Here is an 18,234-nt window from a genome sequence, read left to right on the forward strand (position 1 = left end):
GGAAGGCCATACGAAGGGATCCTGCCTGAAAGAGCAATATTGTGAAATCTGCCAGATTATGGGACACTCGGTAAAGGAATGCCCTTTCAATCTCAAAATAAGAACACCGCAGCAAGTGTTTCTGACACAGGAAGCATCTTCGTCAGGAGGGAACGGGAACACTAGTACGGAAGGTGCCACATCAGGAGGATATAGAAACAATCAGCGCGGTCAAAACAACAACAATAATGGCAGGAGGAGTCGAATCCAGTACGATGCCAATGGTCGGCCGATAGTTCAATGCCGCGCATGCAATTTGTGGGGTCACTTCGCCCAAGAGTGTACGACGGCGAACACAGCGAAGTTGCTATGTCGATGGTGTGGACCTGGCGATCATGACGATGCTAAATGCCCAAAGTCAGGAGTAAACTTGATTACCGTCGGGACGGACGAGGAAGAAGTTCTGGCAATCACTTGGAAGTAGGCGAAGCTTTACCTTGATCCGACGAAGGAAAAGAAGAGACTGGAGGAAGCATGGGTAGAGATCCAGAGAGCAATGCAGGTAGAAACGACACACCTAAAGGACACGCCTGGTACTTTTGTATGGAACTGCGCAGAACAGAATATTGTACAAAAAATATTGCAAGTTGAGATACCCGTCAGGATAAATGATCTATTGTTCACTATGCCTCAGCTCCGATCAGCACTCACAAACATCGTTCTCGCTGCTAAACTACCAGGAGAACATGGAAGGGAGCAGATCGTTCCTACTGCTAAACTACCATGAGAACATAGAAGGGACCAGGAAAGTGGAGCAAGTACAACAGACAAAAAGGAGAAGGAAAGTTGTGCAAGTGTAGAAGATCCGATGCTGTTAGCCCTCTCATCTGGACGCCATCCAGAAGTCATCGAAATGGGAATTCTCGAGACTGTATTGACAGAAACGATTGTGGACGGAGGGTCCTGTGTCAATGTGTTGCCTGAAGAAACCTGGAAAAGCTTGGGACAACCGACATTATGGCCACCTACCTTCCAGCTGTTAACGGCCGATTAACATGGAATCAAGCCATTGGGAGTCCTGATAGCACAACTAGTGATGATTGGAACACAACCATTCTTGGTGGATTTCGTTGTGATCCCACTAAAACGAGGAGGATATGATGCCATTCTGGGCTGGGGGTGGTTGATACAAGCCAAGGCAAAACACGATTGGAAGAAAAATACTTTATCACTTGAAAGCAAAGGCCGGAAGTGTGTCATCGATCTACACACTCAGATGGTTGGAGAAGAAGCTCTATTGTCGGATTCCGAAGGAGAAGAAGATGAGAGGAGGCAGAGTATGGAACCCGATCAGGAGGAAGTCCTATGATTGGAAGGAGATGACAATCTGGATTCAGTAAATGGTCTTTACCACTGGCAGATAGAGGATTATGAGCTCTTTCCAAGTTGTAATATGCTAAGGATCGACGAAGGTAAGAAAGAAGGAAATGAATGTCCGAAGGAACACAGAGAAGCCGAAGGAGGAAATAAAAGTCCGAAGGAACACAGAGAAGCCGACGGAGGAAATGAATGTCTGAAGGAACATGGAGAAGCCGAAGGAGGAAATGAATGTTCGAAACAACACAGAGAAGCCGAAGAAGGAAACGCGGGTATGATTGAAGCTGAAGGAAAGAACATACAGTACGAACCCGAAAGGAGGAAAGATTCCACTGTACGACTGCGCACGAAGAAAGTATTTCGTTGAACCACATATATAGTAGAAAGGTGCCAGCAGCAAAGAAGACACATCATACGGTCCGCACAAGAAGCTAAGTGGAAGGGTTCAATAAAAGTTGTAGCAGTACAGAGTGAATGTGTTATTGACGGACAGAAGGGGCAGTTGACGGAGTCCATGGTAGCGAGCTTCGGGAACAAATTGGGCGATATGGAGATGACACAGATTAGGTGTAGCAGGTTTCAATTCGGACAGTGGGTGTTGAAGTACGACGACCGGAATGAGATCAAACCAGGCAAGTTCAAAATTAAATGGGTCGGGCCGTCTCAAATTCGGGAAGTGGATGCTAATGGAGCAGTAAAACAATGGATGCTAGACGGAAAGGAAGTCGCCGACGCAGTGAATAGGTCGAAGTTGATTGTCTACCATGATAACGCACCTCCGTGGACAAACAACTGAAAGAAAAAAATGGCTATAAGTATTGTATATATGTAAATATTGTACAGAGTTATCTGCTTGAAAAAAAATAAAAATAAAAAAAAAAGGGGAAAAAAAGAGAGAGGAGCACCGTACGGTCAAATGACTGTACGACATTATGAAGGAGCAGTAGACACTGTACGGCGGAAAGGTTGCATCATCGTATGGTACCATCTTATATCACCATTCGGCTTGGAATGAGAACATAAAGGCAAGTTGGAAGCATTCATCACCGTACGGACTTAGTAAGAGTCCAAATGGCCACCGTATGGTGTCCCTAGTCACTCACCGTACGGTTTCTAAATTCATATCACCGTATGGCTTGGAATTGAAAAATGAATCCCATACAGTTTCCAGTTTGTCCAACAAGTCATTTCTTCCTGAAGCATTGAAGGCATTCATCACCGTACGGACACAGCTGGAGTACAAGTTGAACATCGTACGGCTTCGAGAGGTGTCCACGTTGAGCCGTACATCTTCTTTCTGGACAACAACATTCAGCATTGAAAGTGGTAATCCCGTACGGTGTATTCAAGTTGTATCACTGTACAGTAGCACATGTTGGAAAATTGAAGAAAGAATCGAGGCACATCAGCCATATGGCGATGCAAAAGGACCGAAGCATAGTAGCTGTATATTGGCAGTGCAAAAGAAAGATGATAGGAGGTTTTCAAAAAACAAAAAAAAAAAAAAAAAAAAAAATCGACGACAGATTCAAGTTGTTTGGAATGAGTAGCAGATGATGCCAAAGGGAAGGGGAAGCATCAGTTGTTGCCAGAAAGAGTGTAGAATCAGCAAAAAATGACAGAAATGGTGTGTTCCGTGCAGTTTTGTGTGGGTTTCGGAGTGCTAGTTTTGTGTGGGTTTCGGAGTGTAGTTTTGTGTGCCCTAGGACCCCGCGGGGGCGTTGCCCCTCGACCCCGCCAGGGGCTTTGCCCCTTGGACCCCCAGTCGTTGCGGATATCAATTGTGGAAAGTGTGACCAGTTGATGAGACTTGAAGCTACTGCAGGCATGGATTGTCTATGTACCAGAGGCACTAGGAGTAGGTGTTGGACGTGAGGCTGTCTTGGTGGATGCATAGATAGCTTGGGAGGAGCTGATCATCTAGTTGGAGGCAGTACAACAATGCTTGGCTCAGTGTACCTAGGAGTTGGAAGCAGACTAAGCAACACGGGTGGCTATCAAGGTCAGCTAAGGAGACAGTTTTTGTTGTTTAGTCGTCGAGAGACGACTTTTCTTTTTGGGGGGATGATGTTGTCAGGAAACAGTGTATCGGGATGTTCCTGACGGGGTATCGGGAGGTTCCCGATGGTGTATCAGGATGTTCCCGACAGGGTATCGGGAGGTTCCCGACGGTGTATCGGGAGGTTTCTGTCAGTGTATCGGGATGAATGCCGTCAGGCCGACATGTATCGAGATGTATCCAGAAGGTTCTATTATTGTAGTTGACATGTTGTATGTGGCTGACGGATACCTTCGAGAAGGTTCCTCGGACAGTATTTATATCTCCCTTCGGGATCATTGTAATCATCATAGGAGAACCTAATGTAATATCTTGGCATATGCGAATAATAAGAAGAGTTCTGCTGTTCGAGTTCATGTTCATTATCTGTGTGCATTTCTTAATTAATCTATGCGATGAGGTGAGAATGCATTTTGCGTATGCTTCTCCTACTATATATATAGACACCGAAGTTTGTGTTCCTTGTCATGTCCCCATTTTAACAAGACCTTAAAAAATATTATAAGAAATATTACTAAGTAAAATCAATAACAAAACTAAATATTAAACTAGAATATTAAATATAAATATAATTAATTATAGACATTTAATATATACTATTCTATATAAGTCTCATAATACATATGATAATAAATATAAATAATAAATAACTAAATATATGTAATTTTTATACTATAATGTATCAAATTAATAAAATAAATGAATAATATTCATATCGCGAATACTATTAAGAATGATAATATCATTAATATTATTATAGATATAATATATAATTAAACTTATATAACATAATCTATATATTAATATAATATATATTATTGTTAATTTAATTATATAATTAATATAACTATTATATTATAAAAGGACACAACTCTTACCATTGAAATATATAAAGAGGGAATAAAAACTTTGGTAAGAGATCATGAGAGAGAAGAATAGGGAAAATATATGCAGAGTATAGTTTTAAAACCTAATGTCCTAAACCGGGACATTACAGTGGTATTAGAGCTATGATCCTGCCAGCCTGTGTATAAGAATGCAAATCAAGAGATGAGGGGTTTGAATAGAAGAAAATAAGAATAAGAATATGCATCAAATGTTGTGCTATGAAAATATATTGATGAAAAGATTGATATATCAGAAGTTTGTTGTCACCGAGGAGGAGTCAACACAACCAATGGATATCGACCACATTAAGATTAAACAATCATACACCAGCTTATTCAACATCAGCATGCTTTCAATGAGGGAAAGCAGACACAAATTTATAAGCAGCGACTATTGGCAAGATTAATAATAACTGATACGAAGGCTGAGACAATAAGAATAACGAGAAAAATCAGGAAAAGACAAAATGAGCAGCAATGTGTTTAAGGAAACTATGAAATAAGACATCGGGAGCAGCCTTGAATTGTGGTATATGGAAATGATAAAAGATGGAAGAAACAAACAAATTACTGCCGGCATAAAATGCCAGGTAATCAGAGACAGGTCTGCACTTCAAATAAATATCATATCGTGGTTATAAATGAACATCTCCAGCACACAAGTATTCCAACTCAGTATAGAATGATATGTCAGCAGCATTAAATTGCATGATAGATAGCTTTGTATCATCCTTGTTCCAATTTCTAAATCTACCCAACAGACAGCAAGCAGATTCCATGGTAAGAGACAATGCTGCGTGATAGGACTGCCAAATATTCTACCTTTGAAAATATCTACTGCAATATAAGAATCAGGATCCTTGCAAAAGCTATTGACGATAAAGTAGTTAAGTTGCAAAACTTGTAGGAAGAGACTGTCATATAGTCTAATTCGTCTCTTTAAGGGCAGCTTCTGTTAATTATGAAGCTACCCAAAACATCAATGAGGACGTTGGCATTATTGTTTTTGCCCTCTTCAAAAATTTTCAGTGGTAGTTATGATATTTTGTCACATTCACTGTGCCTTGAGCAGAGTCCATGAATACTCAATGGAATAAAGTTATAAACAATGCTACCAATGTAAAGCCGGGGTAGGCCAATAAAATCCATAAATATGAAAAGAGTTAATATACTCACTAGAATCCAGAATTCTGATCCACAGTGAGAGTGCATTTGAATCATCTAGAAAAAAATACGTGAATGCCATCAAGATAGAAAAAACTAATGCATTTGGCCAAAGATAATACAAGTGCTACACATTAGATATCATAGAGCGAGAAATTGTTAAAGATGAAACTTCCATTTCTCAACCAAGTACGATATGGTCATACGTTGACCTTGGAATTGGTTAAATTGCAAAACCATGCCATGTGGATACCTCCCAAGCAGGAACCATAGTGGCATATGTATCAAGATTTGTATGAAACTATGAAAGCGACAAACCGCAAGGAATTCCTTCCATTACTTAAATCGAGATAAGCTCATTTCATCTCATCTATAGAATACCTTATTCGTTATAAAATTATAGATATAAATGTTTCTCTCTCAACTTAGATGGAGTTATTATGTATTAAAACAAGGGCATTATAGTGGTATCATTTTTTGATTTATTTTTCTTAAGATGAAAATAATGGAATTCTTTATTTAATGTATTTAGATTCTTGTTTTAAGGTTGTTTTCGAGATCAAATTAAAGGAAGTTTCCAAGTTGATCCACTACAATGTATTGGAAACGAAAATTATAAGTTCCAACCTCGAGGTACAAAAAAATTTGGAATCATAAAAGAACATCTCAAAAGTGGACATTATTCAAAATATTTGTGCTTAAACTCATGATGGATAGGGAGCGTGCACAGGGTGAGGAGTAAATCGGTTGCGTTGGGGCATAGGAATCTCAATATGGATTTTAAGATCTAAGGGAGCCCCAAGTTGAGCGTGTCCAAACTTGAGTAGCAATAAACCTTCCATCCATAATGAAACTAAACATGTACATAGTGGGTAGGGAGTGTGCAGAGGGGGAGGAGTAAATTGGTCGCATTGGGGCAAGAGAATCCCAATATGGATTAAAAATCAGAGGAAGCCCCAAGCTGAGCATGTCCAAACTTGAGCAGCAGTAAATCTACCATCCATTATGGAATTATACACCCTATTATAGTACTAGCTATAGAAAAGTTGTTTAAAATATGCATCTTCAAGAACTTTTTCGAGACAAGTGAAAGGAGCACGATATTCATGGTCAAAGTGGTAAAACAATTCCATACCTTTTCTTATTTCAATTTGTAAGCAAGATTCTAACATGTATACTATGTGTCTACATTGTGTCTTCATGCATCAATGTGTTTGCGTTGTGTCTTCTTTGTGTCTTCATGCATTCGTGTGTCTACCTCGTGTTTGCATCGTGTCTTCATGCATTAATGTGTCTACCTTGTGTCTTCATTCATATGTTCTTGCATAAGACCATCTTATACTAACATGTATACTTTTGCAAGTATTTAATGTGTAAGCAGGGAAACCAAGGAATTTGAGCTATAAATCAATTAGGATCATATTTATTGCTCGAGGACAAGCAAAATCGAGAAGGATGGACTTGTCATGTCCCCATTTTAACAAGACCTTAATAAATATTACAAGAAATATTACTAAGTAATATCAATAACAAAACTAAATATTAAACTAGAATATTAAATATAAATATAAATATAATAATAATTAATTATAGACAATTAATAAATACTATTCTATATTAGTCTCATAATGCATATGATAATAAATAACTAAATATATGTAATTTTTATACTATACTGTATCAAATTAATAAAATAAATGAATAATATTCATATCAATACTATTAAGAATGATAATATCATTAATATTATTATAGATATAATATATAATTAAACTTATATAATATAATCTATATATTAATATAATATATATTATTGTTAATTTAATTATATAATTAATTTAACTATTATATTATAAAAGGACACAACTCTTACCATTGAAATATATAAAGGGGGAGTAAAAACTTTGGTAAGAGATCATGAGAGAGAAGAATGGGGAAAATATATGCAGAGTATAGTTTTAAAACCTAATGTCCTAAACCGGGGCATTACATTCCTTTCTATCATCTCGCTGCACCAAGGTTTATTGAAGTTTGCTTTCTTGTCTTTCTATGATCATTGCAACAATTTCTCGTTTCATATCATTCTCTCTTTAGGTTTGGCTTATGTAATTTCTACGAGTGTCTCACATCGTGAATGGTCTTGCAGACAGTTATAACCACATGCTTCCTTTAGTGACATCCTATATCTACTTTGAGACCTGATATAACATACTCTGTATTCCTTATTATGCCCTCATCAAATAAATATTTTGACTCCAGTTTGGACTCGCTGTGGTTATTAGAGTCGTGATAAGATTCTATAGCCGATCCTTACAAGTACCGCTTCCTTTACTCATGAGGAATATCAGATATGCCATGCTGCTCTCCATGTCCTACAACTGCATCAATAAGATTTATCTCTGTTCTTTCTGGCTGTCATGCTTCTTCTGTCCAATTGTTTTCTTACATTTACAATTTGGCTCTGATAACATGTTTAGTTTTGTAGATCATTTTTTTCAAATGTAATAACTAATAATACTCTCATTTACTTCTATGTGTTCCAAATGCAGATTTGAAAGATTTATAAATATAAGAGGAGACGTGTCTCACGAAGAGACATGTCTCCATGATTAATCATTATTAGATAATATATTAACAATAATATATATATATATATATATATATATATATATATACACACACACACACACACGCACAAGTACATATAAGAGTCATTGTCTAAATGATGATTTACCAATAACCGTAAAAGAATTATCTCTAGGTCAATTCAATCTGACTGAAGCTACAACCTTAACAATTACCACCCCTGGAAATGGTAATTTTGCAATTCTAAATTTTTTGGCTACTTTCTGATTTCTTCCTGATGAAGTTTGATCTATTTTCTTTTTCTGATTTTGTGTTTTTTTGGGTGTTTTCGAAACATGAACATTGTAACGCTTGATGTAATATCACCCCAATTCTTGAACAATTTTTCACTTTACTAACTCACGTATTTTTGTCAAACAGTTTGCTGACATATGTGTGAATCAAATTTCTTTGAATTTGTTTAGTTTTGAAACTAGAGTATGAAATGCTTATGACATCCATAGCATGTTTGCAGGGACCTCTCAACAGCAATATAAACTCCAGAGCCTAGTGACCTATTGGAACTTTAACATTTTATTTTGTAAACAAATACATGTACACTAACATCAGTCTTTTCCACTGATATCTCAACTAAATAAAATTTAGTACAATATATTTAGGCATACCACAATCGCTTTCCAATGGCTATATTGCCATCTGAACACACCAGAATGCATTAGAAACACTCGGCAGCAACCTTCAGGTGACTTTGAGCCTGCATTACACCTTTCCCAAGCATGGACGGCTATCCCAGTTTGATCCAGATGACTGCAGCTTCGTTACAAACTGATTTCAGATGAATTTGGCACCCTTAACAATTGATTTCAGACTTGTTTGTCACTGCCGTATGTTATTCTGATCATGCACGAATTTCTGGAGTAAAATTTGGGCATGTATGGCCCCCTAATGTCTTCTAAACTGATTTTTCATCCACACAGTGGTCTCAATGCTGTACAGCAGTCTCTGCTTCTTAATCATTGGGCACAAAAAATGTTGATAGGCCAAATAGGTACCAGCAGTCTGCTCTTAATCTCAATCTGCCACTTTCGCAATTGAATCCCTCTGGCACATGCACAATAACTTTAAAGAAAGAATCACAAATTCAGATTTTACCTTAAATCCAATCAAAGTCTTCTTGGCCGTTTAGTCTTAACAGTGAGGTAGATGTAATTCCCAAGAATGCATGCTCTGAAGAACCCCAAATATCATCTTCTGAAAACAAGTCAGTTTCTTCATCCAAGCATCGGATAAATGTCATGAACACAGTATAATTCCACAATGTTACCTTGCAGTTCTAAACAAATCGTCCTGGCTGTATCGTTGCAACAGTGAGGAAGATGCTATTCAAGAGGGTAGACATCCTCAAGAACCCAGCAAAAAGCTCTACAATCACCAAACATCAAGTCTCCAGCATATAACATAGTTAGGATAAATAGGAAGCGATTCAAGTCCAAGCATCATCAAACCCCATTTCATTCATGTAAGACAGATTGCTGGCATCCATTGGCATAAGGCAGAAATATACAGATTTTTGGCAATTGATTTTGAGTGGGCAACTACATATCTCCCTTATTTGTTCGTGAAAGCAGCCGTTCTCCTCATAATGGATTCAATGGAGATGTAGCAGGGATATGATATGAGGAGAATGAGTAGTGTTGTATAAAAACACTGGACACAAACTATTCTGGGGGCTGTATGCCTGGGTAAAAGTATTGAGAAGCTCCTGGGTGTCACCAAAAAGGGGCAGTATACAGTCATTTCACGAAAGACTGGTGATTTGTTCATTGTGTGGCTACATAGGAAGGTGCATACACAAGAGTTTTATCTTTCAATACATTTCGTCCATTGTAGAAGTAATTTTGCTCCATTGATTCTCTCTAATAGGGATGCTCGAGTTTTGAATAAGTATATTTGTGCCTGTGATTTGCTGGTAATAGGTTGCCTTGTTCTGTAATTATTCAAACCTGAAAATGTTTGTATGTTGCACAAAATCGGGATTTTAGATCAATATTGCAAAATTAGATGCATGCAGTCACTCCTCCAAATGCTGTTTTTGATCAAATGATGCCCTAGGCTGGTTGTTTGAAGCAAAATACAGGTAAAAATGTATGGTTTGGAACATGCAAAGGCTGAAAAAATCACTGCCCAAGATTCTTCAAAAACAGGATTTTTAATGTCAAAAACACATGTGAACATTGTGTAGCTCCATTTAAATTGACTGTCTAGGACTTTAATGCAAAAATGCATCCTTCCACACTTAAATACAAGCTTTATTAATGATTTACACCTTATGCTATGTATTTAAATGCCTTTAAAATTGACACCATAGTCTTTTAGAAGAAAAATGCAGCCCTTGGAGATAAAAGTTTACTTTTCCTCGCCAAACACGTATAATATAAATGCATTATAATATGTAGGTGATATAAAAATCGCCACATTTAATATTGAGAGTCGAGACAACATTCAAAATGACTAAAGACGTGATTTTAACTATACTTTGCATGCTCTAATACCATGACATGTTTTTGGAGGAGTATTACACATGTTATAAAACATATCAAAACATGTAATCGAGACAAAAATCACCACCATAGAGCTTAGACAGATTTTTAGAAGTAAAACACATGTACTTTGGGGATTTAAAGACATGCAGATCACTCTGAAATTACCACTATGGGTCTAGACGACTTTTTGTTTGCCAAACGTATGTATAAACAATGTGCAAAGCCTTTCCGCTTAAGGCTTATGTATGGCTGTTTTGGTCCATTTGCATGTGTTTGTAACTTATTTTTAAATACATGTAAACACATTTAACATCCCCACTATTGATTTGTAATGAAATTTAAAACCAAACACATGCTCAAACATGATTTAAGACATGGAATGCACACAAAATCACCACCCTTGCACATGATTGGTATTCTCATTTGTATTTGCAAGCAAACCTTAAAAGAGAAAACATGTAATTGGAGTTTGAAAACTCATCTTCACATTATAAACTCATTTAATGCTCACATATTCTGATGTGAATTTATGACAATGGAATTTGAAATCCATCATACATGTAAATAACACCTTTTATGCGATGCCCTTGTCAGCAAAAAGCCCGCCCATAAAATACTTCAATCAAAGAATAAGGATATGCAGTCAGGCCAAAAAAGCCTATCTGCAGAATGCTTAATTCTTTTATAACTTTTGACTGACAATTCCAATTAAGGCCGAAGATAGCTCGAAATGAGCAGAATTGAAAACAACTAAAAAACGCCTTAGAGAATTTATCCTACGAAATTTTCCATAGAGAAATACAAAGTTGATGACAACAATGTCTCATCTTTGGAGATATGACCAGAAACGCGAATCTTAGGTTAGCTGGAATGGTGTAGTCAGCACAAGAAAATGTCTATTAAAAATGTTGAAACTCGAACTACACTTATAAAACCAAACTAGGAATGTACTTTGATATAATTGTAGAATATCTCCAACAAATACTAGCCAGAGTAGATCTTTCACTATTATAGATAGTCTTCTCCAAGATGAATTTCATACTTAGGAAGGTTGATATGGAGGAAGTCCAAATCTCAAAAACCATGCTGGATTTCCTTGCAGACAAATATTAGAAATAGTAAATTCAACCCCTCAAATGTGTTCTCCATTCCCCTTTTAATAAGATTGTTTCAAAAATTTCGAAACAGTCCCCTCTAAAAGCACTTTTTAAATCTGTTAGGACTTTTAACTCCAAAAAATGATTTAAATTTACTTTTAAAATGTTTATGGCAGTTAAAGTTGGTTTTGAGTGTCCATTCTCTTTCTAATGAGATTTAACACTGATGCACCCAATGAATAAATTTTATTAAAATGGCAGCCTTAGTGATAACATTTAAATATAGCTCAATATTACATACAAGTAGCAAAAATGGCAAAAAAGTGTCATAATGAAATTTGGCTGGGTAGGAGTGCTCTTGATAATAAAAGACGATAAATGGACTTGATTGATTGACTTACTGAAAATGGACACACCCTTTAAGAATTTTGCATGCCAAACTGAAATTTGAAAAAAAAAACATCTAAAACTATCATATGAATCCTCTAGACAATCTAAGCTCACTAGTAACATTAAATTACATCTCTTTCTATGCTGACACAAACCTCGAATGGTAGTGACAATGAGACCACTAGAGAACCTAAAAATAAGGACAAAACAAAGAGTTAGAGAATGACTTGATTGTAAAAAACAAATTGGTGGATTTGAACTTGACAACTTGCTAGAGACATTGAAATAGTAATTTGACAAAGAAAAGTGGATCTGACAAAGTAGGAGGAAGTACGAGGACCATAAACAAGAGGGAAATCAACACAAATCAACACTTGCTTGTTCTCAAGCTAGGGATTGGCCTTTCTAAGAATCCATTCAATCTCTAAGAAATATAGAAAAAAGACTTTGGTCAACTCTATAATTAGCCAATATTGTGTACCTTATTAATCTCCCAACAACTATGCAAAAGAATACAATGAGAGGGTACCTCCTCTAAAGCCTTTTGTATTTTCAAATGAATGAGACTACTTTTGTAGACCTTGAATGGCAATGGAGGGGTCCTCTACCAAAATCAATTCTGTGAATCCGTCTTAAATACATTTTTTATGGGAGAGGCCTTCAACAAGTACTATTTATTTAACTTTATTGTTCAATCAAATCTCTTATGAGAAAGAACCACCCAAAACAAAGGGAACTCTTGGATTTTGTGAGAAAAAACGAACACTTGCTAGTCTAGGGTTACCACAAGAAACCCCATCAAAATTTCACTTACAAAAACATAAGGGGTGTTCAACTATTTTGCTTTCCTATTAACATTCTTCTTTTCTCTCGACACATATATGATGTGTTATATATTAGTATTATTAATTTTTCTATTTTTTTAATATATTACAATGTACATGTATGTTTTATGATCAAACCTAGCCAACCACAAGAAAATGTGTCAGACTAAACAACTTGAGCTTAAATAGGTGCTTAGGTGAAAGAACTTAAGTAAAATGTTTGTGGAAAAGTAAGCACACAATTGGAAGCTAGATAGCATATTATTAAGGTTCAAGGTTCTATGAGATAAATTGAGCTTGAATAGGCAACTTTAGTGAAAGAACTTAACTAAAATGATTGTGGAAAAATGAGTGCACAATTGGTAGTTAGATAGCATATTGAAATGGTCCCTATAGCCAACCATTAGACCAATAATGCTGAGAGGTTGACAATTATTGATGTTTGAGGCACTTGGTCACCTACTTTTTACAAATTGCAAGCGTCCTTATTCAGTGCATAAAGGACACTTCTAATGAGGAAGTGTCATTTAGTTCCTTAGAAAAGCAACTAATGATCCCAACTTGTTTAGAAAATTTGTCGTCCTTTATGTTGTCCAAATTGTCATGTAAAATAAGTGGATTGTAATTTTGTTAATGACTATTTGATTTATTTTCTTGGTTTTGCTTGAAATATGTTGTATTAATTTATCGTACCACCAATCAAAATCTTGTGTGATTGTTCTCTGGTCTTTGATGTTTGTCTTCTCTGTTTAAAAGAACCTCATTGTGTAGTTTTTTTAACCAATATAATAATTTTATTTTCCTTAAAAAATTAAAGCTACAATGTCACAGTTTTTGTGTTAGTAATTTCTAATATTTTGTATTGGGGTCCTCGATCTAAAGATATAAGATATATTTTCAAATATTCATTCTTAATTATATATATTTTGCATGGCGCATCCTTAGTTTTATGTGCTTAATTTTTTTCATACTGGACCTCTCGTGATGTATGACATTTAGAAAAGCTATTTAGTATTTTATGATATTGTATTACATAGATGCCTAACCTTGTTCTTGTCATGATTTTACTTTCTTATAGTGGAAGCCTTAGCAATTTTGAATCATTTCGGAAGGCAGCTGTTGATAAAGCACGCTCAATCATTATTCTCTCTGGCAAAGATGATGGGTATGTGATACCAATTATGCACATCTATTTATTTATATGCAACTCTAAATGAGAATATTTGATAGTTTTCATAGAGACACTACTAGTTCAACTAAGTTGACAAGAATGCATTTTTTGTACTACATGTTTCTTATTGTCCATTTCAAGCAATCCTTGATGAGATATAACATTTTAAAGAATAGAATTTATGAGTAAAACAGGCGGTAAATTTAGTCCTCTTCCTTCAAAATATCTTGTGATTAAAATAGTACAAATAAGGAATGTCAAAATGAAGTAGTATTTAACTCAAAAGACAACTAATTATGCACTAACATTTTACATCATGCCTTCTGATTCAGTACATAATGAAATAGATGTGTGGTACAACCATTCTTCAAATCAGAAGGGTAAAGTCCTCAAATCATTCATTCAGTCAAACATTTGATCATTACTCAATCAAAACGTGAAGAACATAAAATAACAATTTCAGAGATAGAATCTGTAAGTGCAGAGTGATAATATACTTGAGTTCATGAGATGCTATGATCTGATATAAAAGATAATCACTTTCAATAAGATCAATATTATTCCAAGTAATATAACTATGTATGTATATGTCTCTCTGTGTGTGCGCATGTGTGTGCCATGCTATTTAAAATCATTAATCTGGTCAAAGCTATTATGCATATATAGATCATGCACTTAAACCTTAATAACTTTTGATTGACAAACTTTGAATAAGTCCCAAGTTAGCTCAAAACAAAGGCGTGACCCAAAGCAAGAGATTGAAGGAAACAAAAAGGTAAAAGCAATCTAAACAAACACTTAGAAGCGCAAAAAGGACGAAGGCCCCAAAAATCAAGTATAGGCTAACAAACTGAAAAAACAAGAAGGACTTGATGAGAGCCTTCACTAAAAAGACTCACTAAAAAGACTCATTTTATGGATTGGAAATTATTGATTGATCAATCTTCACCAATCGAAGAGTGAGTTACCTTAGAGAAACATGAAATTTAATTGGGAAAGTTTTGTAGTGTTGCCTTCATTTTGTAATGAAGTCATTACAAAATGAAGGACGACAACATCTACCATTCGATATTTTTCCTTTTAGAATCTTAGGAATCAAGTACACTTTCTTTATTACTGGTCTCTTGTTCCCATAGATCAAATAAACTAAAGTGGCCTAATCTCATTACTGTCTGCAAGCAAATGACAAATCCCACCCAAACATTCCTTATGTTTGTCAACTTTTATTACAACTACTCTTCTTCCTATTGAGAACATATCACCATATTGACAAGAGTATGTTGGAGGATCAATCTTGCAAATAAAGAAATCACTTTGTCTATTGACGGTCATTCCATATCAGTTAACTATCTTCTTAGAAAGTTAATGGTTATAGTTCCTCCCAACAATCAAGAGTAACCATCAAGGATTCTAATATGTCTTGCTTTTATTACCAACATATAATTAAGGGCCTGATCCAAGAACCAATTACTCAAACAAAAAGCCAATATCAGATTTCCTGTGGTTTTAGGTTCTGATGGAGCTTCGAAATTTCGCAACTAAAATTTTCGTGAAAATCTTGGGAATGAGTAATAATGTGGATGAAGTTGAAGTTGTCATTCACTTTTTCAGGAAAATCAGTGGTGGATGAATTCATCATAATGCAATCTATGGTTTCACTGCTTGGCTTTGACTTCAGAGCTTTGATCAGAGGGAGCTGATGCTTGAAACCTGTATCCTATGTGGAAGATATCTTTTAGATTGCGAGATTCAGTTTGCTGTACTGAGGAGACACCCTTCACCATGGATCCTTGCAGAAGACTGGAATTGATAGATGCTTTGCACATGGGACAATACTTCTGATTTAAGTGGCTTATTAGATCAAATAAATTTAAGTTGTTTTCTGAGTTAAGCAGTGGTTCTTCACAATGTTGATTAACAAGTCACTGTTGCTAACCTATCTGTACCTTCTCATACACATCTCACTTTCATCTGGTGTTATTCTGTATAATAAGTGGGTGCTATCAACAAAGCATTTCAATTTTCCATTTCCAATAACACGCACCTTGATTCATATGGGATTTTCTGGAGCAGTTGCTTTCATACTTGTTCGTGTTCTCAAGGTTACCACACCAGTCAAAATGACATTTGAAGTATATGCAACATGTGTTGTTCTAATCAGTGCTTTCTTTGCATTGAGTTTGTGGTTTGACAATACTGCCTGTCTTCATATTTCCGGTCATTGTTAGAACTGGAGCAGTCATTGCTAGAGTGGCTGGTGTATTGAAGGATTGAATACTTATTGCTCTTTCAACAGTGGTGTTCCCAGACGCAACTTTATCACCTGTGCATTTGGAGTGTTTTTTCTTCTCAAACATTGACATTAGAAGTTTTTATGCCATGAAGCGGAATGTCGGTTTTTGGCTATGGAAGTCGAGGTGGTAACCGTGTAAAGGCGTGTCATCCTGTTTTTGTCATCAGCAAACAACAACCCAAGTCGCATTATGAAATTCAAGACGTTGTAATTTGTTGATGAACCCTTGTCACACCATTTGAGATATTTGATGGCCTATATCTTATGTTGTTTTGTTTTTTTTGTAGATTCATGATTCTTGATACAAGGGAGGGCATGAGCAGCAGATGCACGTGAGAAACCAGGAAGCTTTTGTGAATGTGTTTTGGAAAGAACTCGTGGATGAAAACTTGCATTTTGGTGGAAAACTGAGATCTTTCGCATTCCTCATTTGGTCATCGTGTGGAAGAGAAGTTGCAGGCATGAACAACAATCGTGTGCTGTATCGGAGCATTGAGTTTCAGAAAGGTTTGGGACGAAGCAAAGAAGGATTTGGAAGAACAAGAGGCTCAAAAACAAAGAATTTGTAAGGATCTAAATAGTTTGGTTAAAGAGAGTGCAATTACACAATACTCAAAGTTAGAGGATCTAAAGACACGCTTGGAAGCATTGAATCTAGAGGAAAAAAGGGAGCCTACAAAAATGGGACCAGTGGTGCCAGATAATGTCAAGAACACATCTCCAAGTGAACAACTGAACGAGTCTGAAGCCTGTGATTCCGTTATTCCAACAAACTCTCATTCACTTTCAGATCATTCATCAAAATCCAGGGCACATTAAGCATTCTTCTATAAAAAAGGTGGAATTGACAAGTTAGATCTAAATAATCAGGGACAATCAATCAAATCAGCGTCTGAAAGGCAGCATTCCCGCATAATAAAAGGTCTATTCTCATTAACAAAACATGAGACAATGCACCTGTTGGTTGTTAATCAGTCATAGTTATATTTCAGTTTTTTGTTAAAGTTGTAATTAGGTGCCGAGAAAAGGTGTGTTGTTCCAGCAAGCACCCTTTCATCCTCTATAAATATAAGGCATAGGAAATAGTAAACATACAATTCACACAGCCCATGTTATAGAGTTCTCTGCAATATTTTCTGAAGTACACATATTATCAAATTTCTTCAAAGAGAAACTGTAGAAATATTGAGCAAAGTGATTGGAGATTGAAAATTGTTGAGCATAAACAATAAAGTTGTCTGTGATCAAGCTGTATCGAATAGAGCATCAACAAATGTGAGTGTCTTTAATACAAGCCATCCAGCAATAAAATCAGTAAGAATTTTATTTGTTTTAGAGTAAGAATGTGCGTAACTTGTCCTTTATGATTTTGATGATTATTTGTTTATAATTTACTATTTTGATAGGTACATAGAATTATTCATTGCTTTTCAGATTTGATAAATATGAATACTGTAGGATAGAATTTTTCCTCTATTTGTATCAGTTGTGTCCACATAAAGGTTAAATCATGACAGACTAGTTTGAATATGCAAAAGAACAATAATTTGTGGCATCGTAATAATTGAATTATTAGCAAATATAATATCATTGATATCATTAAGTTGTATATAAGAAATATCCGTTTGACTCTATTACCCATTAAAATTTGGCACTGATCATTAATCTGTTCATGATTTTCAGCCCATATGCTGGCAATTCTTTAACTTTTCCTTTTGAAGAGTTTGAATCTTATTCGTAATAGTAATTCATTTTAACTTCTTCTTTCAGCAACACACAAATCTTAATAAAGTAATCAAAGTTTGAAGATAAATAGTTATTAATCACAATCCAAAAAGTTACCTTGACACTTGCCAGTTGAAGA

The 18,234-nt window shown here is 35.8% G+C and overlaps 1 protein-coding gene across 6 annotated transcripts in view; it reads left to right on the forward strand.

Moving 5' to 3' along the window:
• The window catches only part of LOC149573126 (putative ion channel POLLUX-like 2), a 412,830-nt gene that overhangs the window by 163,037 nt on the left and 231,559 nt on the right, over positions 1-18,234 (forward strand). For all 6 annotated transcript variants that reach the window (XR_016360040.1, XR_016360041.1, XR_016360038.1 and 3 more), the window contains one exon: positions 13,985-14,071. Coding sequence is in view for 2 of the 6 variants with exons in the window: in XM_089814304.1 (XP_089670430.1) it covers positions 13,985-14,071 (87 nt within the window). In the remaining 4 variants the exon portion in view is untranslated. The remainder of the gene's footprint in view (positions 1-13,984; positions 14,072-18,234) is intronic.

This window comes from Cupressus sempervirens, chromosome 2, assembly GCF_028749045.1.
Source record: "Cupressus sempervirens isolate cs-2001-9-10 chromosome 2, ASM2874904v1, whole genome shotgun sequence".
Classification (NCBI taxonomy): Eukaryota; Viridiplantae; Streptophyta; class Pinopsida; order Cupressales; family Cupressaceae; genus Cupressus; species Cupressus sempervirens.